The following is a 22,828-nucleotide window of genomic DNA, read 5'->3' on the forward strand; positions in this document are numbered from 1 at the left end:
TGCCATGTTTTCTATCTTTAGTGATTTGTGTACCACCTTTATGATTTTTGCCATATCATTGAACCTTCAGTACACTATTTAATATTCTTAAATTTAGATTATTTATTTATTTATTTTGAGACAGAGTCTTGCTGTGTCACCAGGCTGGAGTGCAGTGGCTCAATCTCGGCTCATTGCAACCTCCACCTCCCGGGTTCAAGCAATTCTCCTGCCTCAGCCTCCTGAGTAGCTGGGATTATTGGCATGCACCGCTACACCCAGCTAATTTTTGTATTTTTAGTAGGGACGGGGTTTCGCCATGTTGGCCAGGCTGGTCTTGAACTCCTGAGTTCAAGTGATCCACCAGCCTTGGCATCCCAAAGTGCTGGGAATTACAGGCGTGAGCCACTGCACCCAGCCAGATTTATTTTGAATATATATGCATATATATATTTTTTGTTTGTTTTGTTTTTTTGAGAGACAGGGTCTGGCTCCTGCACAGGCTGTAGTGTGGTGACTCACTGTAACTTTGAACTCCTGGGCTCAAGGGATCCTCCTGCCTCAGCCTCCCAAGAAGCTAAGGCTACAGGCTCATGCCACCACACTCAGCTAGGTTTTTGAGGGTTTATTTGTTTTTGTTTTTGTAGAGATAAAGCCTCACTGTGTTGCCCAGGCTGGTGTCAAACTTTGGGCTCAAACGATCCTCCTACCACAGCCTTCCAAAGTGCTGGGATTATAGATATGAGCCACCATGCCCGGCCTATTTAATTTTTTTTTTTTTTTTTTTTTTGCCAGCGACATATCCCCAAGGAGATCCTGAGAACATGTGCCCCTAAAATATTTTTTAAAAGGGAACTAAGTCAGTATCATATCATAAGTGGAAAACTTTGTCATGCATAGAAGATAATTGTAAGAACAATGGAAGTTTAAAAACATTCATCCATGTACCTCCCAAGATCACCTTGTGCGTTTTTCTTTTTTTTTTTTGAGACGAGTCTCGCTCTGTCGCCCAGGCTGGAGTACAGTGGCGCGATCTTGGCTCACTGCAAGCTCCGCCTCCCAGGTTCACACCATTCTCCTGCCTCAGCCTCCCGAGTAGCTGGGACTACAGGCGCCCGCCACCACGCCCAGCTCATTTTTTGTATTTTTAGTAGAGATGGGGTTTCACCGTGTTAGCCAGGATGGTCTCGATCTCCTGACCTTGTGATCCGTCCGCCTCAGCCTCCTAAAGTGCTGGGATTACAGGCGTGAGCCACCGCGCCCAGCCTCACCTTGTGCATTTTTCTTGGGAAAACACTGGTTTAGTCTGCCTCTGCATTTTACAGGTGAAGACACCAAGGAGCAAGGCTCGTGAAGGTCTTCCCGAAGGTCACAAATGGGAAGAACTGGCTGGAAAATCAGGACTGTTGACTGATTCCTAGTCCAGTACTCTCCTCCCATGAGTTTCCTCTAACTACTGGTGGTTAAGTGTCTGTGACGTTGATTTATTTTTCATTTATCACTGTGTTTAAAATAGCACGAGTAGTGAGATAACCCATTTGCCTCCCCCTAAAAAGGGAAAATAACTTGTGTGGTAGAAAATTGGTAGCAGAGTCCGCTCAAGGTCACGCTTGCAGTTAAGAACAGAGTGGCCTTGGTTTTGTGGACCATCCTGGCTTTTATTTCCTGGCCTACACTGTTATGAACTGAGGACTATACCTCACTTCCCTTAAGTAACTACTGTTTAAAATGATCAATTGTGTGAAGAATTGCTTGGGCTCTGTGCACTGGAAGTCATTAGACTTTATTTAAGTCCTTGGGAACCGAGATATGTTTAAGAAAATATTAGGTGGAGGGAAGGAAGCAGCCAGGTGGTCAGAGAATTTTAGTCTTGAAAATGGACACTGGGAATAATTAATTGAAAATAGAAAATCAATGTTTTCTAACTTCAATGATTTGTGTACCTCCTTTATGGTTTTTGCCATATCATTGAACCTTCGATGTACTATTTACTTGGACTCCAGATTCAGGAAGATCTGGGTTTGAATACTGTTTCTGCCACCTTTTTGTTTTTCTGGTAAACTGAAAGCAAGTTTATTAAGAAAAGAATAAAATAGAGCAGTCTGTTTCTGCCACTTTTAAGGTGGGTGACTTTGGGCAGGTCACTCCATGTCTGAGCCCCAGTTTTTATTGTCTTAAAATGGAAATAATAAGGCCGGGCACGGTGGCTCACACCTGTAATCCCAGCACTTTGGGAGGCTGAGGCAGGCAGACCTCGAGGTCAGGAGTTCGAGACCAGCTTGGCCAACATGGTGAAACCCCATCTCTACTAAAGATACAAAAATTATCCGGACATGGTGGTGCATGCCTGTAACCACAGCTACTCAGGAGGCTGAGGCAGGAGAATCTCTTGAACCTGGGAGGCAGAGGTTGCAGTGAGCCGAGAACTTGCTAGAGAATCAGGGTGAGGAATAAATGAGATAGCATATTTAAAGTGGTGTTAGCAGAGTAGCACTCATTACATTTTAATTCTATTAGGCATTTAAAATCATTTTTTGGAACAAGGTTGTATGTGGAAGAATGAAGGAGTATATTGCTTCTTTACAGTATAGTGTAACGTAGTCTACACCATAGTATAAATGTGATTTATACATTGTAATGTTGAATTTATACCCAACATTTGTTTAACCAGGGTTCACATGCAGTTTCCTCACTTCAGAGCTGTATGTCAACTGTTATTCTGTACTACTTCTCTCATAGTGGAAATTTCCCAAATTGTAGATAATGAGGTAAGCATGAATTAAGAAGAAACCTGAAAGGCTTAGTCACATTTTGGAAGAACACTTGTTGATTTAATCTAAATTAGGAATAGGAAGCTGTTGTAACACTTTATCATGGCAACTTTGGAGGAAAAAATGACATGAAACTACTACATACGTTAGAAGGCAGGCCAAGGACTCAGGAATACAGTTTAGCTACTTTAGAAGGAAGAGAAAAGGGCCAGGCGTGGTGACTTACGCCTGTAATCCCAGCACTTTGGGAGGCCAAAGTGGGTGGATCACCTGAGGTCAGGAGTTTGAGACCAGCCTGCCCAACATGGTGAAACTCTACTAAAAATATAAAAATGAGCCAGGCATGGTGGCACGTGCCTGGAATCCCAGCTACTCAAGAGGCTGAGGCAGGGGAATTGCTTGAACCCAGGAGACGGAGGTTGCAGTGAGTCGAGACCACGCCACCGCACTCCAGCCTGTGTGACAGAGCAAGACTCCGTCTCAAAAATAGAATAAGGAAGGTAAAAGATCTGGAAGCCCAGAGGCGTCATTTAAAGGGAGCTGGTATAAGCTCATATAGAGCTTGTGTTTGGGGTCCTGTCTTTTTGTTTTGTTTTTGAGTCAGTCTCTCACTCTGAGATGAGTGTGGCTGTGTTCTAACAAAACTGTAATTACAAAAGCAAGTGGTTCACCAGCCGTAGATTGCCAAGCCCTGGCCTAGACTACGGTAATGTCTCCTAAGTCTGAGTCTGGCTTGGACTATCTTTTCCTTCCTTCTTCCTATCTTGTCTCCTCACAGTCAAGGGGATCTTTTTTGTTGTTTCCTAGAGATGGGGTCTCGCTCCATCTTCCAGCTGGAGTGCAGTGGCTCCATCATAGCTCACTGTAACCTTAAACTCCCCGGCTCAAGCAGTCCTCCTGCCTCAGCCTCCTGAGTAGCTGGGACTACAGGAATGCACCACCACGCACAGCTAATTTTTTATTTTTTGTAGAGATGGGGTTTCGCTGTGTTGCCCAGGCTGGTTTAGAACTCCTGGCCTCAAGCAGTCATCCTGCTTTGACCTCCCAAAGTGCTGGAGTTACCTTTGCTAGCCACCATGCTCTTGGCTGGGGATCTTTTAGAAGCATAAATCAGCATGTTACTCTCCTGCTTAAGACTTGTATTAGCTGCCCATCAGCCTTCCTGTAAAGTCTAAGCTCCTCACCATGACCTGAAAGGGTCCAGTATGAATCTACCACCTTTGGAACATATCTAGTTCCTTCCGCGCTGGCAAGATTGACTTCTTTTCCAGGCTCATACCTACCAAGCTTGCTCCTGCCTCAGGACCTTTGTACAAGTTCCTCTGTGTAGAACATACTTTCTCAGATTTTTATGTAGCCAGCTTCTCATTGTCACATAGGACTCAGATGTCACTCCTCACAGTGGCCTTCCCGTTCACCCCATTTAAAGCAGCTTCCTAAGCATGGTCTGTGTGACATTATCTTCTCTTATTGTGGTAATGTTTATCACCTGCCGAAATGATCAGTTTATTGATTATCTGGTTTACCTTTAACTTCCCCCAGCTGCTGACTCGTAAGTACCAGGCCTGGTGGTTCTCCCTCACCACAAAAGCTCCAGTGCCTCAAAAAGCCCATCACACAGTAGGTACTTAACATTTATTGGGTGAATTGCCTTGTTTTGCAACCATAGTGTAGTATTTTGGTGTGCTCAAGTATTCCTCTGCCTTCAGGGATCTTCTTATCTTTTCAAAAACTATGAACTATGTGGTATTACCCTGGGGCATCATGCAGAGAGGAAGGAGACTTGCCTCAACATCACACAACTCATAAATGGAAGGGATGATATCTGCTGTTTAAATCCTGCATTTGGTTTTCAGTATCATGATTGTCTTTGGTTGTTTGTTTGTTTCAGGTAATTTCTGTGGGTTCCAATAGGTCTGAGACTTCTGGGAACATTTGGACTAGCTCAGAGCTACCACTGAAGACCTTGCTCTGGGGGACAGCTGTGCTAGCTGCCCCCGATAGACGCCTGTTTTTTAACTTTAACTGAGGGACTAACATCAAGAGCAGTTGCTGTAAATATTCCTTTGGTTAAATGAAAGAGTTACTTTCTTATGAAGATCACATATAATTTCCTGTTGAGAACAAAGTAGATAAGTAAGAAGTTCTGCATACCATTTGTTTCTGGGGGGAAATTTTTAACAGCTGTGTTCTGTCCTTTCACTGACAATAAATATTAAAAGTTGAAATAGCTCTTAGAGATCATCTCCCTTTCTCTGCTGCAGGAATCCTTCTGAAATTGTTTGGACACTTCCAGTAAAGACAAGCTTATGTTACATCTCTATAGATCACACATCAGTTTATAGAGATTAAAGTTTATAGGATGGGTGTATTCTTAAGGAATTGTCAGGCCAGGCACCATGACTCACACCTTTGAGCCGTGGGATTAGCCAAAGTGCTAGTTCCAGCACTTTGTGAGACTGAGGCAGAAGGATTGCTTGAGCTCAGGAGTTCGAGACCAGTCTGGGTGCTGTGGCTCATGCATGTAATCCTAGCACTTTGGGAGGCCGAGGCAGACAGATCACCTGAGGTCAGGAGTTTGAGACCAGCCTGGCCAATGTGGTGAAACCCTGTCTCTGCTAAAAATACAAAAATTAGCTGGGCGTGGTGTTACACGCTTGTAATCCCAGCTACGTGGGAGGCTGAGGCAGGAGAATTGCTTGAACCCAGGAGGCAGAGGTGACAGTGAGCTGAGATCATGCCATTGCACTCCAGCCTGGGTGACAAGAGCAAATCTTCATCTCAAAAAAAAAATAAAAATAAATTTAAAAAAATTTAGCTGGACATGGTGGTGCATACCTGTAGTCTCAGCTATTTGGGAGGCTGAGGCGGGAGGATCACTTGAGCTTGGGAAATTGAGGGTGTGGTGAACAATAATCACATCACTGCACTCCAGCCTGGATGACAGAGGGGGACCCCTTTGTCACATTTGAGCACACAAGGCCATTCAAATATTCTTGGGGTATTTGTTGCATAAGCGAACCCTGTGAGAAAACCTAAACTTTCTGAAGAAAGTTCCTCAATTGTTGGCTTGCTTTTTTTTTTTTTTTCTTAAGATGTGACATGCCTATATATTAAGAGGTGACTTAAAACTACTAGTTTGCGGCCGGGCGCAGTGGCTCACGCCTGTAATCCCAGCACTTCGAGAGACCAAGGCGGGTGAATCAGTTGAGGTTGGGGGTTCAATACCAGCCTGACCAACATGGAGAAACTCCGTCTTTACTAAAAATACAAAATTAGCCGGGCGTGGTGGCACATGCCTGTAATCCCTACTTGGGAGGCTGAGGCAGGAGAATCGCTTGAACCCGGGAGGCAGAGGTTGCGGTGAGCCAGGATCACGCCGTTGCACTCCAGCCTAGGCCACAAAGAGTGAAACTCCGTCTCAAAAAAAAAAAAGAATACTAATTTGTTTGTAGAGACACATTTTTGAAAGTACTCTGAAGATACATTATTATTAAGACCAAAAGAAAACTCACTTAATAGTGAAAAGTGTGCTCTTGTGGTGCTGCCTTCCATTAATCTAGGTCAGGGGAGAAATGGGATAACAGCCCTTTAAAGAGGACACTTGTCTTTCTCCCTCAGATAGAGCCATGGTTTGTTACTGAGTGTTTAAATCTGATTCTCTCTGTAGATTGCTGCTAAAATTGATTCAATTCCTCACTTGAATAATTCCACACCTCTAGTGGACCCCTCAGTATATGGATATGGAGTACAAAAACGGCCCTTGGATGATGGAGGTAAGTTGCCAGAAATATCTTTGCCTTTCAGGTGGTAGTGAACCTGCCAGTTAAGTTTGAATTTGTCAGCCATTACCTTAACGACTCTCTGAAGTGTCACTCTGTCTAGAGGAATGGTTGAAGGGAAGTATTTAGGATGATTTTTCGCAGCAGTCCTTCAGCATTTGAGTTCCTATTTGCCTTGATAATACAGAAATCTTTTCACTGGGCTCTGAGATAAAGACTTGGCCCCTGAGCATCAGCTTGGAAGTAATTTGACCTATTTGAGAATTTTGTTTGATTTAGCCCTCTGTTCTTCAGTGCGCGTGGGAATTGAAGTTCCCACTTTCTCCAAAGAAAGCTACGATTTGGTGCATGCCTCAAGGGAAGCTGTGTCTACATCTTGACCTTAAAGAGAAGAATGGTGACCTTTCTACAGTCTGGCTGCCAGATTTTTCACCATGCTCATTTATGTCAGGCTTTTTCTAGAAGCATCCCTTTTCTTTAATTCATTTATTTGTTTGTTGTTTTGTTGGCTGGTTTATATCCCTACTCCATCCCTGAAAGAATTTGAGAACACTTAGAAGGGGCCATCCCCAGCACTCTGGCAGAGTTATCTATCAGATGTGTTTCTGTAGAGAGCTTGGGCATCTTTATCATATTTTGTCTCCTGTTACTATAGAAGAGATAGTGAAATACACTAGATTGACATGAATTTGCATGTAGTCAAGTGAGTTGGTGTCTTCTCTGTGTTCTTTTTCTGTCGCTGTGTACCCAGTCATTTATGTTTGTACATATTTCTATGATGTATTATGTGAAAAATGAAGGTGTAGAACAGTATGTATTGTATAATCTTTTCTCCCAAAAGTGCATGTTTTTATGTACATAGAAAAATATAATTTGCCATGAATCATTTCTCTGGTCTCTAGGAATTCTGGTTTTCTTTTTAATCCCCCCTTAGCGATGGGATCACACTCTGCTCAGGCTAGAGTGCACTGGCGCTGTTGAACTCCTGGGCTCGAGTGATCCTCCCGCCTCGGCCTCCCAAGTAGTTGGGACTACAGGCATGAGCCACCACGCCTCCTAGTGCATTTTTAAATTCTCCAGTTCATAGACTTGTTCACAAATCTCAATGTCCTGAATAAACCCTATGTTAAGGTTCTTTTTAGTTAACTTAAGAGTTGAAGTATTTTATTTTATTTATAATTTTTGTGACTGCATAGGTGTATATATTTATGGGGTACATGAGATGTTTTGATGCAGGCCTGCAATGTGAAATAAGCACATCGTGGAAAATGGGGGTATCCATCCCCTCAAGCATTTATCTTTTGAGTTACAAACAATCCAGTTACTCTCTTTATTTTAAAATGTACAATTAAGTTATTGTTGGCTATAGTCACCCTGTTGTGCTATCAAATAATAGGTCTCATTCGTACCCATTAACCCCCTCGCCCACCTCCCCAAGCCCCTTTTGCCCCCTACTACCCTTCCCAGCCTCTGGTAACCATCCTTCTACTCTCTGTGTCCATGAGTTCAACTGTTTTGATTTTTATATTGCATAAATAAGTGAGAACATGTAATTTTTGTCTTTCTCCGCCTGGCTTATTTCACTTAACGTAATGCTCTCCAGTTCCACCCATGTTGTTGCAAATGACTGGATCTCATTCTTTTTTATGGCTGAGTTGAAGCGTTTTTAAATAGACCCAAATAACACCTCCAAAAAGTTCTAGAGGACTGAACTTCAACCTCCTAAAGGTTAAAGAACCCTGCTTCAAGGGAAAGTTAGAAAGTTCATATTGCTAAAGAAGTGGTCTGGCAGCCTCTGTCAAAGATAACCCAAGCCAAACCAAACAAACAGCTACACAGCCTTTGGAAATCTTTATTGCTAAGAAAAATGTGCCAGAATTCCGGCGGCTTGGTCTGCCTCTGCTTTTGTAAACTTTTCATCACACCATCAGCAAGACTGTGAGCCTAGAAGGCAGCCAGGTAAACATGAACATCACTTCCCTTCACAGGATCTGCTTGTTCACATTCTTACTCTCTTAAGAGAGTGGCCCAGTGACCTTCCCCCTACCAGAAGACAAGTGACAAAATGGGGCTGTGGCAGTCCCCAGACGCTGAGACCAACGCAGAACTCAAGTTCTACACATGGAGAAGAGCTTGGAGAAGAAAACAATATGTGTAATCCTGTGATTTAAACAGTGCTCACCAGAAGACAGGATTCATTTTATCGAGCTCTAATGCAGAATGTAAGAAGCCTGAGGGAAATTCCTTTTTCTTCAAATACAGCCTGTGGTCACATAAGACCAGGTGTTCAGGGAGGACAAGAGGTTCAGCACGACACAGAAACTTTCCCTCTTGCTATAGGAGGGGTTCATATTTAGAGGGAAGAAAAAGATAAACCATGGTCATTTTCTGTTTGTAAAGACTTATTCCCCAAAAGGTAGACATGGAAAAAAATATGGTTATCAAAACAAAGAAGTGAAAATACGCAACATACTAATGAACCCGAGGTTTTAAGTGAGATTCTGGACCTACGGGGTGATCTTGGCCAAGTCAGCTACATCTGCCTGTGACCCAGTTGTCTTTGTCAATACTGATAATGTCTTTATTAGTGCTAATTTCTTTCAAATGTGTGTGCAGTGGACTAATGGGAGAAAAAGGTCTGCAAAATGCTAGAGGGCTTCGTTTGCAAATGTTTAGGTATTCCTTATGCAGAGGACACAGCAGATACCTACCTGCTCACTGCAGGTGCAGGTTTTAACACTTCACGCAGTGAGTGAAAAAAAACAAGGCTGAATTGTGAAATTGTTGTGAAAGGCTGAATGAGTTGTGAAATATATTGATTTCGATTTCTGGAAACACTGGGCCAAAGAGACACTGTCCTTTAATGGGCTATGTGCACAGGGGCAGACAACTTAGTTTTTACTTTGCTGTCTCCCAAGAGGAACCAAAGTATGATTGCCCCGAAAAGATAAAAAGGTTAATTTGCATTACAGCTTTCTGCTAAGGCAAAAATGCCGATAATGCAGTCACCCCTATTTGGCCTAGGGAATCACGAACACCAGTCAAATATAAAAAGATCACAGCGTGTTATTTTGGATAAGCAGTTTAAATGGTTATCTTAGTTCCGGTGGCCCGGGGGTGAATTTTCTGTTTTGTGGTCATAAACACTTTGTAAATACGCAAGAACTTTTACAATCAAATGAGTGCTGTCCCCTTAAAATCTTCAGTGTGAGTCTCAAGAATTTCCCCCCAAAGGCTCCCACATCTAAAAACAATGGCCATCTCCTCGTAGAATTCCTAGAGAAGCCCGACATGGTGGCTCGCACCTGTAATCCCAGCTACCCAGGAGGCTGAGGTAGTGTGAAAGCTCGAGCCCAGGCATTCGAGGCCAGCCTGGGCAACATGGCAAAACCATATCTCCGAAAAATAAATATTTAAGGCTGGGCACTATGGCTCACACCTGTAATCCCAGCACTTTGGGAGGCCGAGGCGGGCGAATCATGAGGTCAGGAGATTGAGACCATCCTGGCTAACACGGTGAAACCCCGTCTCTACTAAAAATACAAAAAATTAGCTAGATGCCGTTGCCTGCGCCTATAGTCCCAGCTACTTGGGAGGCTGAGGCAGGAGAATCGCTTAAACCTGAGGTGTGGAGGTTGCAGTGAGCCAAGATCGCGCCACTGCACTCCAGCCTGGGCAACAGAGCAAGACTCTGTCTCAAAAAATGTGTGTGTGTGTGTGTGTGTGTGTGTGTATGTGTATATAAAGGTTTTTTTTAATGTGCTAGGCAGTGGAACAAGGAGAAGGATTTGTTCCTGATACAGAAGAGGGATTTGGGTTAGTTGTGTTTCAGGGAGTGGCGGTTTTGAGCCGGCTGTCAGAATGCTGTTCATGAGCCTGCTTGGAACCCAGAGCAGAATTTAGAGCTCAGTTTGAAAGCTTGCCTGGATGCCTCTCCCAGGGAGGTAGCTGTCACCAGTCACTCCACCGCCCTCCAGCTTTGGATCAGGCCATTTTAACCTTCGCTGTCGTCAGTCTTGACATCCACATGTTCCAGCAGTCTTTGATATGCATCCTTGGCACCCCACCAGTTCAGGAATCTGCCTTCTGGTCTCAGTTGTGGCACCTTTTCCATCCAGTACGTCTCTCATGCTTCAGCTGGAGCCTCTCCCTGCAGTCAGTCCAACCAGTTTCATTCCTCCGGTAGCCAGGGAGGCGCAGATCTTCCAACCTGGTCATCACCTGCCCTCCCTGCTTGGCTCCTCCCGTGCACCCTGTGCAGCAGCCTGGACGGCTGTCTCTTCTCTCTCCCCTCTCACCCAGCTCTTAACCTGCCCCACTCCTGCTCAGCCAGCTTCCTCCTAGAAACCTAGCCTCTTCTGTATCTTTTGACTTTCTTCAGTGCTCAGCCCACATGCCACCTAGCCTCTTGGTCTTCTCTCTACCCTTTCCTTCCTTCCTTCCTTCCTCCCTCCCTCCCTCCCTCCCCTTTTCCCTTTTCCCTTTTCCCTTTTTCACACACTCACCTCACTAGTGAATATTAAGTCATATCCTTCTCCTAATTTCTAAAGCAGTATGTTTACCCTCTGCTCAGGGCAGACAACATCCCATTCTTCCTTCTGCGGTTTCTGGGTCCCGCCATGCACCTCTCCTAGCAGAGCCGACGTGATGTGGCCATAGACCCTGGCCTCATTTCCCATGGACTCTTCATGCTCAAGTTCCCCCGTTTCCTACGATTAGCATTTTAAAATTTTGGAAAAAGTAACTTCCAAATTTAAGAGAATAATATTAGCTAAGTGATTTAGAAGTGCAAATTTAAATGTAATCTAAATTAGAGGTTGGCAAGCTTTTCTTTTTTTTTTTTTTTTTAAGACAGGGTCTTGCTGAGGCTGGAGTGCAGTCATGGGGCAGTCATGGTTCACTGCAGCCTCTACCCCCCCAGACTCAGGTGATCCTCCCACCTCAGCCTCCTGAGTAGCTGGGACTGCACTGCACCTGACAACAAACTTTTTTTTAAATAAAGGACCAGATAGTAAGCATTTTAGGGGCCAGGCATGGTGGCTTATGCCTATAATCCCAGCACTTTGGGAGGCCGTGGTGGGAGGATTGCTCGCGTCCAGGAGTTTGAGACCAGCCTGGGCAATGTAGCAAGACCCCATCTCTACCAAAAAAAAGAAAAAAGATTAGCTGGGTGTGGTGGTACATGCCTGTAGCTGCAGCTACTCAGGAGGCTGAGGCGGGAGGATTTCCTGAGCCTGGGAGGTTAAGACCACAGCGAGCAGTGATCGCACCTCTGCACTCAGCTTGGGCGACATAGTGATCTCAAAACAAACAAAAATAAATGTAAGGTTGCAGGCTATGTATCCCACCTACTAAGCTACGCTATTGGACTTCAGAAACAGCCGTAGCATCTATATAAACAAATGAGCATGGGCGTGAGCCAGTAAGATATTTCACGGAAACAGGCAGCTGGCCCTCAAGCTTAATTTGCCAGTCCTCAGCTAAAATCAGCCTCATCAGATGATGAACATTTTCTTCATCTTTAGTTAGGGAAGTATATAGAGAGTACCCCTCCCCCAGTTTCTTTAAACAAGTCTCCTGTCTCATGGTTCACTGTCCAGCTGCCCTGACCACCTAAACAAGTGCTTTCTCATGTTTGCCCCGAGCTGATAGACAGACGGAGAAGTCACTTCCCATTTGCCCCTGTGTATCTCTCCTGATCCAAGATCAAAGCCTATCGAGTTTTCTTCCTCAGTAGAGTTTTAAGGAGCTTTCTTAGTTGAACTAAGCAGGCTTTACCCTCCCCTGCATTCTGTGTAGCGGGTGGCACCAAAATGAGGGCTTCGGGAGAGTACAGCACTGTCCTCACCACTAGCGTGGCGGGGGAAAAGCCACGCAAGGGGCTTTGAAGCTGTGCCTGCCTCTTCTCCCGAAGACTCGTCTTTACTATTTATGTGGCACCTTTTTTTTTTCCTTTTTACTCTTTTTACTTCGTGACCTGCTGAAGAAAGCACCTTTTATGTAGTACCACACTTCCTAATTTTGATAATAGAGTTGTTCCCTGTTTATTCATGACTTCATTTTCCCACAGTCAACCACTGCCAAAAATATTAAATGGAAAAATGGAAAATTCTAGAAATAATTCCTTTTTTTTTTTTTTTGAGACGGAGTCTTGCTCTGTCACCCAGACTGGAGTGTAGTGGTGCGATCTTGGCTCACTGCAACCTCCACCTCCCGGGTTCAAGCGATTCTCCTGCCTGCCTCAGCCTCCTGATTAGCTGGGATTATAGGCATGCGCCACCACAGCCAGCTAATTTTTGTATTTTTAGTAGAGATGGGGTTTCACCATGTTGGCCAGGCTGTTCTTGAAAGCCTGACCTCGTGATCCACCTGCCTCTGCCTCCCAAAGTGCTGGGATTAACAGACGTGAGCCACCGCACGCGGCCAATTCCTAATTTTTAAATTGTACACCATTCTGAGTAGCATGTTTATCCACACTGTATACACTACCCACTCACCAATGTATAGGAAAAAATATAGTATATACAGGGTTTGGTACTCTCATTGGTTTCAGCCACCTACCAGGGGTCTATGGAACATATCCCTCATGGACAAGGGGAAATTGCTGTATTCTTACGGGGTAAAGGACGAATTCTTAGGCGTACTGCCAAATGAATTATTTGCAGGAAGAGTGAAATAGACTATTTCTATGATCCTTTCCAAGCTTTGTTTCAGTACTTGTAGCATAGGACAAGGACTGAAAAGGAGGACAGGAAGGAGGAAAAAAAGGAATGAGGAGGAAAAGACGTTTGAAAATCCAAGACCTTAAGGAGAGACAGGAGATAGGAGGTACAAGTGGTAGCGGGTGGTGAGAGCCATGATGCCCAGACCCCTGCCTGTGACCTGTACCCCAGGCAGGTGCTGCAGGCATCAGTCTCCACTCTGGAAAGAGGAAAGCGAATCTCAGAGGTGCTGATACTTTCCCTGAATGGGGGATGATGACAGATGCTGGAGGAATGAAAAGTCAAGACCAAAACCTAGTTCCTGAGAGTAGGAGGGGTTAGGAGGAAGGATTGCCTTTTGTGAAGAGGGAAGAGGGAAAGTGAGACTGGGATGTGGTTGGGCAGTTGTCGTCAAGGGCAGATGAAGGCTTTCCAGGGGCAGGTGGACATGGGCAGGCTTCCCAGGGTCCTTTTCCAGCTTGTTGCCTCCTGTCTGCCCTCTTCCCTAAAATGGGCCTTTCTGAGAGTCACGTCTGCCCCGGAAGTTTATGCCTTTCCTGCCACGCGCTCCTTCTCCCATTCCCCGCTTTTGGTGTGCCGTGGGCAGTCACCTGGGGTGGAAAAATCCCCAAGCAGTGGGGCCAGGCAAGAATTCTGAATAGAGAATCCCAAGGTAACAAAGGGTAGAGCCTTGGTAAGAAATAGTGAAGGGAGGCTGGGCATGGGGGCTCACGCCTGTAATCCCAGCACTTTGGGAGGCTGAAGTGGGAAGATCACCTAAAGTCAGGAGTTCAAGACCAGCCTGGTCAACGTGGTGAAACCCAGTCTTTACTAAAAATACAAAAATTGGCCAAACATGGTGGCGTGCATCTGTAGTCCCAGCTACTCAGGAGGCTGAGGTGGGAGAATGGCCTGAATCCGGGAGGCAGAGGTTGCAGTGGGCCGAGATCACATCACTGCACTCTAGCCTGGGCAACAGAACAAGACTGTCTCCAAAAAAAGAAATAGTGAAGGGCACAGGGTCTGATTTTATCCAGTTGACAACTCCTGGCAAAGGCTCTGTGCCCTACCCCCCACCTCAGCCACCCCCATTTGTTTCTTCCTCCCGTCACCCATCTATCCATGTTAGGATTATAATTCAGAAGTGAGATGATAGTTACATGGGTACATACGTACGTGTAAGCTGATTCAGAAGCGAGATGATAGTTACATGGGTACATACGTACGTGTAAGCTGATTCAGAAGCGAGATGATAGTTACATGGGTACATACGTACGTGTAAGCTGATTCAGAAGCGAGATGATAGTTACGTGGTACATACGTACGTGTAAGCTGATTCAGAAGCGAGATGATAGTTACGTGGTACATACGTACGTGTAAGCTGATTCAGAAGTGAGATGATAGTTACATGGGTACATACGTACGTATAAGCTGGAAAAAGGCAGTGAGATTTTTCCCCTTGGCAAAGCATGATCTGACTGGTTGGCTGACAGTTGGCTTAGCCAGCTGGGTAAAATAGTAGACATTTTCCACAAAAATGAATGAGCTAAACCTGTGGCATCAATGTTGTGACAAAAATATAACTCGAACTCTTGTACAATGCCTGTACATTCTTCGTGGCTGTTAATAGGGAAGAAAAGTAGTTGCCAAATTAAAAGAGGATTCATAGGTTTCCAGAGTTCAACTTGATGGTACAACCTCTCTCGAATACAGTTTTGGAGTGTTACAAAACTAAACCTGCACTTATGCACAGTCCACAATTGCACTGTTGGGCGTTTATCCCCAAGAAATGAAAATGTTCACACAGGAGCCTGTTCACATAGCAGCTTTGTTCGTAATAGTCCCACACTGAAAACAGCCCACCTGTCCTTCAAGTAATGAATGGTTCTGCTGCGATACAGCCATACCGTGGAATATTACTCAGTGGTGAAACGGAACAAATGCTGAGTACATCCAGCAACTTGGATGAATCTCCAGGGTGGCAAAAGCCAGTCCCAAAAAACTACATACTGCATGATCCCCTTTGTGTAACCTTTTGGGAACAGAGAACAGATTAGTGGTTGCCAGGGGTTAGGGATTAAGTCGGAGGCGAGGGGGTCGTGTGAGATCACAGCCAGAAGGGAACCTGAAGCTTAAACTCCTTATTGTTGTAGATGAGGAAACCAGTTTCTGAAGAAGTAAGTGGTTTGACCAAGGCCAGATAGATACATGGTAAGTGACAGAAGGGAAGTTGAACCTGGGTCTCTGTCTCATGTGCCCTAATAGTTTAGTACTTAAACATGTGGACTTCAGAGTCTGATAGATTAAGGCTTGAATCCCAGCTTTGCTAGTCATTAGCTGTTTGACCCTGGGCAAGTTCCTTAACGTCTCTGAGCCTGTGTTTCCCCGTCTGTAAAATGGACCTGATGATAACCTGCCTCATCAGATTATCATGAGGGTTATATCTCATTATTTTCAAACTTTAAGAAAAAGCACTCCCGGGCCGGGTGCGGTGGCTCACGCCTGTAATCCCAGCACTTTGGGAGGCCGAGGCAGGTGATCACGAGGTCGGGAGATGGAGACCGCCCTGACCAACATGGTGAAACCCCGTCTCTACTAAAACACAAAAAAATTAGCTGGGCATGGTGGTGCGTGCCTTTAGTGCCAGCTACTCGGGAGGCTGAGGCAGGGGAATTGCTTGAACCCAGGAGGTGGAGATTGTAGTGAGCCAAGATCGTGCCACTGCACTCCAGCCTGGTGACAGAGCAAGACTCTGTCTCAAACAAAAAAGAAAAAATACCACTCTCCATATGAGAAAAACTGTTTCCATCAGAGCTAGTTAGTACAGATGTATTAAAACACATATGTGACTGAAATGAAAGTTTTATGAAATACATTACCCTTTTTATATATGGTACATTCTGTTTTCTCTTTTGTTTTTTAATAAAGCTTGTTGTGACCCCCTGTATTGATTTCATGACACTGGTGTAAATGAAAGTAAAGCTTAGGGCTATGAGTATAGTATCATAGAATTCTTTTTCCTCTTAGGCACTTGGGGAGAAGGTGCAGGGCCCAGCGTGTCCCTGGAGGCTAGGGTAGGCCCCCTCATCTGTTGCCTTCTGCCTTCCCTGCTAGACTCTAAGCTCCCTGAGGGCAAAGGTGACTTTGTTAGATTGTTGTATCCTCAAGTCCTGTCTCAGTGCTCAGCATCTGGAAGGCACTGACCTGTGAGATGAAGAATGATCAAGAGAGTTAATATCACAAAATTAAACAGTGATAAGTGTTGAAACCCACAAGATTAGAGGACGGGAAGATGAAGGGGTACAGAGTTTGCACAGGCACAGGCCCCTGGCCTGCATGCCATTCTGAGGGCTTGGGTGCAGTGCGATAGCACCTTCCTCTTCAGTTAGATGGGAATGGCAGTGCCAGTAGCTGCCTCAAAGGTGGGTTCTTGTAGGACCAGGTGGGTTCATGCAGGTGAGGCGCCCAGGAAAGCACCTAGTGTGGCTGGGGGTGGGGGGTGTTCTTTCCACTCACAGAAGTTTATAGTAGACTGCAGGTAAGAGTGATGTGATTGGCTGGCGCAGTGGCTCACCCTGTAATCCCAGCACTTTGGGAGGCTGAGGCAGGCGGATCACCTGGGTCAGAAGTTTGAGACCAGCCTGGCCAACATGGTGAAACCCCGTCTCTACTAAAAGTACAAAAATTAGCTGGGCGTGGTGGCGCACACCTGTAATCCTAGCTGCTTGGGAGGCTGAAGCAGGAGAATCGCCTGAACCCAGGAGGCAGAGGTTGCAGTGAGCCGAGATCGCGCCACTGCACCCCAGCCTGGGAGACAGAGCGAGACTGACTCAAACAACAACAACAAAAAAGAGTGGCATTATTGAGATAAACTTGAATTTACTTTCACTTTTTAAAAATAATTTGCAAAATTAATAAATTATGCTTGCCAAAGTACTTTCAGCTGAACTCAGCATATCAGTGTTTCGTGGCCCTGGAGCAAGAGTTGCTGCCTAGAACACAGGAGGCCTTTGTAGTGTCCCTGGGGGAAAAGCTTTCTGAAAACTCTGCACCGCTAAGTGTGTGTTACTGACCTGAGGTGGGGCGTGGAAAGCCATTGGTCAGTCAGAGGAGACTGCACATCCAAAGAAGAGGCAGAGGAGGGAGGATTGTTTGCAAAATCTAAAGAAGATTTGGGTTATTTGCTTTTGCAGTTATAAAAATTGGTATTCCCCTCCCCCCCCCCACAACAGACTCACTCACCTGCCTCTGGCCAGTGGTTCCGTGTGGGTGTGCTGGCTGAGCTGTTGTGAAGGAGGAATTGGCACTTTTGTTCCTTGCTCTGGGGTGGGAGTGGGGGTGTAACTATTAAAGCTGATGTGACTGGGCAGCGTGGCTCACACCTGTAATCCCAGCACTTTGGGAGGCCAAGGCAGGTGGATCACCTGAGGTCGGGAGTTCGAGACCAGCCTGACCAACATGGAGAAACCCTGTCTCTACTAAAAATACAAAATTAGCCAGGCATGGTGGCACATGCCTGTAGTCCCGGCTACTCAGGAGGCTGAGGCAGGAGGATCGCTTGAACCCAGGAGGCAGAGGTTGTGGTGAGCCAAGATCGCGCCATTGCACTCCAGCCTGGGCAACAAGAGTGAAACTCTGTCTCAGAAAAAAGAAAAAAAAAAAAAAGCTGATGCATATTGCAAAGTTGCGTGTATTTCCCAGTGCTGTTTTGTTTCTTTCAGAGGAGGAAAAAAAATGAAGTCTTTTTTTTTCTCTTCATTAGCAGGGAAAAAATATCTGATCACCTTTTTTTGTTTGTTTTTGTTTGTTTTATTTTTGAGATAGTTTTGCTCTGTCATCCAGGCTGGAGTGCAGTGACACGATCCCGGCTCACTGCAACTTCTGCCTCCTGGGTTCATTGCATGCCAGCCTCCCGAGTAGCTGGGGTTACAGATGTGTACCACCACACCCAGCACATTTTTGTATTTTTTTCTTTCTTTTTTTTTTTTTTTTTTTTTTTAAAAATAAAGACAGGGTTTCACCGTGTTGGCCAGACAGGTCTTGAACTCCTGGCCTCAAGTTACCTGCCCGCCTTGGCCTCCCAAAGTGCTGGGATTACAGGCATGAGTGGCCGCACCTGACCTGACCCTTTTTTTTTTTTTTTTAAGATTATTATTAAAATTGACAGAGTATTACTCTTCAGAAAGAATTTATGATTTTGTGGAATGACTCACAGCCCAGGCAGTTCGTATTACATAGTGCACAAGGGAAATGAGAACTACACCTGGATGTGCTGGAATTGCTCCAAGGGGACCTTTGGAAGCGAGAAGATGCATTGTCGACCAGCACACGCCATTAGTGGAAATAGGACTGATTTTACCCAGCATTTTTCCTTTTTTACAGGAAAATGAGTGTAGTTCCATTCAATTGAACATGATAGGTGTTCCCATCTGCCTCCTTAGTGTGACCCCTCCTCGTTGCGAAGACTAAGGAGAGGTTCCTGTTCCTGGAGATGGACATAGAACTTGGCCATATGAGTACCCAATGCCCCGATCTAACTGCTGGTTTTCGTTTTTAGGCACCAAATGGGAATGTTCTGAAGGGAATGAAACTGTAATCACATGTTTCAACCTTGGGTGGGCTCCAGAATTTGCATGGAGGAGGGAGATGATTTATCCTTCCTAAGCATCCGCCAGCTCAGAGTTGACTCTGGACTCGAACCTGATTTCCTCTCAGTGGTGTAGCTCTCAGCAGCCCATCTATTTGGGATGATAGTGTGTACATTTCCATCTCTGGCCATTGTGAGTGCCTCCACTGTGGCTGGTCGGAACGGTGTTGTGTGCGTGGCACCTGTAACACATACTTTGCCAACAAAAAGGAATTGCCATTTTTGTGATGAGCACAAAATTTCAAATGGCTTTTGAACAGGAGCTCTCTGAATGTTCTTGTGAATCTCAGGGAGTTCTTTATGGTAGCACTGCCCTGTGTTTCTGTGGCTTCTCTGGCTGAGACAGAAATTTCTGAAGATCATCGGCCCTTTGACATCCTTTACCAAACAACACAGTGAACCAGGACCCACGGTGCGGCCTCTGCCCCACCTGAGGAATGCTGAGTACCTCTCCTCTGTGTTCTCATCATTTCAAGACATTTTAGTTCTTCTGGCTTCAGTAGATTCTTTACCCACGAAGAGGGGGATTCTGATAGCAATCAGGGAAGCTCAGCTGACTGAGGAACAGCTAACAGGCTCGCAGGGGCTCTGTCATGGACATTCTCCTTTGCTGTGTTTCTTTTCCTCCCCACTGCCCTGCGTGGCCAACGTTCCTCCCTCAGCCCCAACACTATTCAGGGCCTGAGTCTGTGGTAAGGATTCCTTTCCTGACCTGGCGGTTGTCCAGTTTTCATGCAAAATGGGAATTGTGAGCACTACCTGTTCCAAGCAAGAATGTTTGTTATATTCAAACATATGCAAAGAGAAAATTTTAAGAGTCAATAAAAAACAATTCTCGTATCCCTGAGATAAGCAGATTAATAGTGTCGAGTGTCAATATTTTGGCGGTAGACCATTATCTTGTTATCGATCCAGAAGAAATATGGTATTGACTCAGTAGCTTCATTTACTTTTTGCTAGCATTGTTTTGCTTTGCTTTTTCTTTTTAAATGTCACGGTCTGCTTTTTTTCCTTTGTCTCTTTACTGTCCAGTCAGAGAATGACAGCACTGAGTTTGAGCACAAGCAGAGCAGTTGGTTCCCTGTTTCAGATATAGTTCGGTTGTCAAACCATTTCATTCTCTGACCTCAAGTGGGTGGAATCGATCCTTTCCGACTTACCTCATGTCCTTAGAATAACTTTCCCCAAAGACGTATTTCTGAATGCCCTTTTTAGCATCTTGTAAGATGCGTTTGGTCGGTTCTTTGTGATATGTTTAGGATTTGTACTTTTTCATTGTTTGCTGACTGTGTTTCCTGAGCCGCATTTTCCAAAAGAGAAACACTACAGAATCCTTTTTGCTGATGGCTGGTGAAGGAGACACTCATCAATAGCTGAAAGAGGAGAAACTGGAACAAAAAGCGTAGCTAAAGTGGTTTTGTGGGAATGTGATTACAGAGTTGGTTTTAATAATAAGAGGCTGTTTGGCACCGTTGTCTCTGTGAAATGGGCTTGAAAGGCAGTTGCTCATTCTTAGTGTCCACTGCACATGGACTGCTCTGGTGGGTCCGTGACGAGGCCTGTGGAGGGAGGAGGCCAGATCCTCTCCTTCAGATGCTTATGCTGTTGGTGGGGGGGGGGAATCCGGTGGGGGGGGGCACCAGGGGGCGGCTCCTGCCCCGTGGCCAGGAGGAGCATATGTGCCTGTTCCTCATGACTACAGCTGCTGTGGGGCAATCCTTAACAATGCATCCAAGGAGGGTCAATCTTCTCATTTGTTTTTAAAAAAGGATCTCTTCCCGTCTTTACATTGAGTTTGGATCCAGAGCAGGAGGGAGGTAGGAAGTTAGAGGGATTTGGGCTAGCAGGATTTTCTCCCAGGCCTCACAGCATGTGGACACACAGATCAATTTCTTATCCTGTGTTCAGCTGGACACTGGGTTAGAGACTGTGTTGATCAAGATGTCCCCTCCTGTTTCATATCATATAACGCATTCATTTCAGCCACTGAGCCTAAATTACTGTTTGCTTTCTTTCTGCCTTTCTTTCCCCCCTCCCCGAAATGGTAAGAATGGTAAGGATGAAGTTAGTTTATCCGTGCTAATGCTTTGATTTTTTTTTTTCTCTTTCTCTTTGCCACAGTAGGTAACCAGTTAGGGGCCTTAGTACATCAAAGGTAAGCAGTGGGTTATGTTTTATTATTTATTGATCATTTCTAATTGTTTATTGATCCACCATCTGTACTAGAGTGCTAGAAAGTCAGAGGTTGAGTGTGTGAAAAAGCATGGGTTAGGCTTCTTCAAGACTCGAGGTTTTTGCTAGCCATTTCCAAGATAGTGTCAGCTCAGGGATAAACTAATACAAGGCATTAAAAATCAGCCATTATTGCAGTAACTTAAAATACTTGTAGAAGATTGGAGTTGCTCTTTCTACCAGTGTAAATTTAATTTAAAAGGAGAGAATGAGATTTTCCCACCTGGTTTTGTGGTGTTGCCAATATTTAATTAATCCTCAGCCTCTTCACCTGAGAAGGGACACCTCGAAGTGTGAGGGTCAGACACTCCCAAGAGAATGCCTTGGGTGCCCAGGAAGTATGGGTGGGTGGCTAGTGTGTAGTGGGGAGGCCAGACGCCAGGGTTCTATCCCTCCAAAGTGGTAGGGACTTGCCAGAGAGCCTCAGCCCAGCCGATTATCTGTTTCTGTGTCCCTTCATAGCCTTCTGTCAAACATTGAGGATTTAGAGAGATACAGAAAGAGCCCTGAATTTTACAAAGGCCAGTCTGTAAGATGGGGTATGTGTGGTCATAGTGTATCGCCCTTCAAACAGGAAAACCTATACAAGAAACTGCCACAGTTTCTCTTCCGGAAGGATGAATTTTGTGCTGTGTATCTGTTGCTGTAACATATCCTTAACCTTCTATCAGCAAAACAATTCTGTCATCTTGTATTCTGCCTAGCTGTTTGGGAGTTTCTAGAAATCACCAGGCATCAGTTAAACAAAAGTTTTATCCTGGGTTTTTTTTGTTATTGTTTCTTTGTTTGCTTTGTTTTGTTTGTTGATGAATTGAAAAATTTAAATGAGGTGATCGTTAGTATCAAATGCTAACTTTCCTATAAAGCCATAACTAGTCAGGATTTTCTTTTCCAAGGTGTTTATATTTTGTACCTTGGACAAGTTTCAGCCTTGCATTGAGATTAGAACGTTTTCTTCCTGGAAACCCAGAGTATGTTTCTTGCTCAGAATCCGCTAAAGTTATTCCTTAGGGCCAGGAGCTGCCTGGGCTTTGTGACATTTTGTATTGCAGTAGTGTTGAAGCCCCTCTAGTGGATTCCCTGGTAATATTTTCTGAGAGTAGACAGAGTAGACAGCTCATGCTACACATGGTGTGAGCAGCAGCCTCCTGGCCACAGGCACAAGAGCCCTGTCATCCGTCGCCACAGAGTCAGGAAGCACATCCTGACAGGGACCTGGCTTCTGCTGCAGGACACGTTGGGATGCAAGACTTGGCATTCACATCCATGGTGTTACTGATTAGCAAGCTGGGAATGAATTGCCTGATTTGGGGAGAACACATATATCCCAAGAGGTGGAGAGAATCCCGTCTTGTACATAAGCTTGAGGGTGTAAACTCCACAAAGAGAAGACTGTTGTTCCCATCAAAATGATACAGTGGCAAGTGCTATTTATGCTGTTGCATTTCTTCTAAGTAATGCACTCTCCCTAAAAATACGCACTTATTCAATCTTTTCTGTGATGGGTAAAAATCCAGCTGTGTGAGAGATGTTTAAAAATGCTTGCCCCTTTTTTTTGTTTTGTTTTTAACTACTTGCATTTAGCATCCTCCCAAGGTAAATGTTGAGATTTAATTGCTTTCTGGGGTGTTGGGCAAATTGGACATTGTCCACAATACACTGTATGGCAGATTTGAAGGTTTGTTTGAAAAAAGCCAGTGCAATAGTAGTTTAAAA

At 44.9% G+C, this 22,828-nt stretch overlaps 1 protein-coding gene across 4 annotated transcripts in view; it reads left to right on the plus strand.

Moving 5' to 3' along the window:
- FUBP3 (far upstream element binding protein 3) overlaps positions 1 to 22,828 on the plus strand; it is a 58,653-nt gene that overhangs the window by 9,752 nt on the left and 26,073 nt on the right. For 3 of the 4 annotated variants that reach the window (XM_008005921.3, XM_008005923.3, XM_073022013.1), the window contains exons 2-3: positions 6,421 to 6,526; positions 21,002 to 21,035. In XM_008005921.3, the coding sequence (XP_008004112.1) occupies positions 6,421 to 6,526; positions 21,002 to 21,035 (140 nt within the window). The remainder of the gene's footprint in view (positions 1 to 6,420; positions 6,527 to 21,001; positions 21,036 to 22,828) is intronic. The other variant, XM_008005922.3, reaches the window with a different exon arrangement.

The sequence above is a fragment of the Chlorocebus sabaeus genome, chromosome 12 (assembly GCF_047675955.1).
Source record: "Chlorocebus sabaeus isolate Y175 chromosome 12, mChlSab1.0.hap1, whole genome shotgun sequence".
NCBI classification, from domain to species: domain Eukaryota; kingdom Metazoa; phylum Chordata; class Mammalia; order Primates; family Cercopithecidae; genus Chlorocebus; species Chlorocebus sabaeus.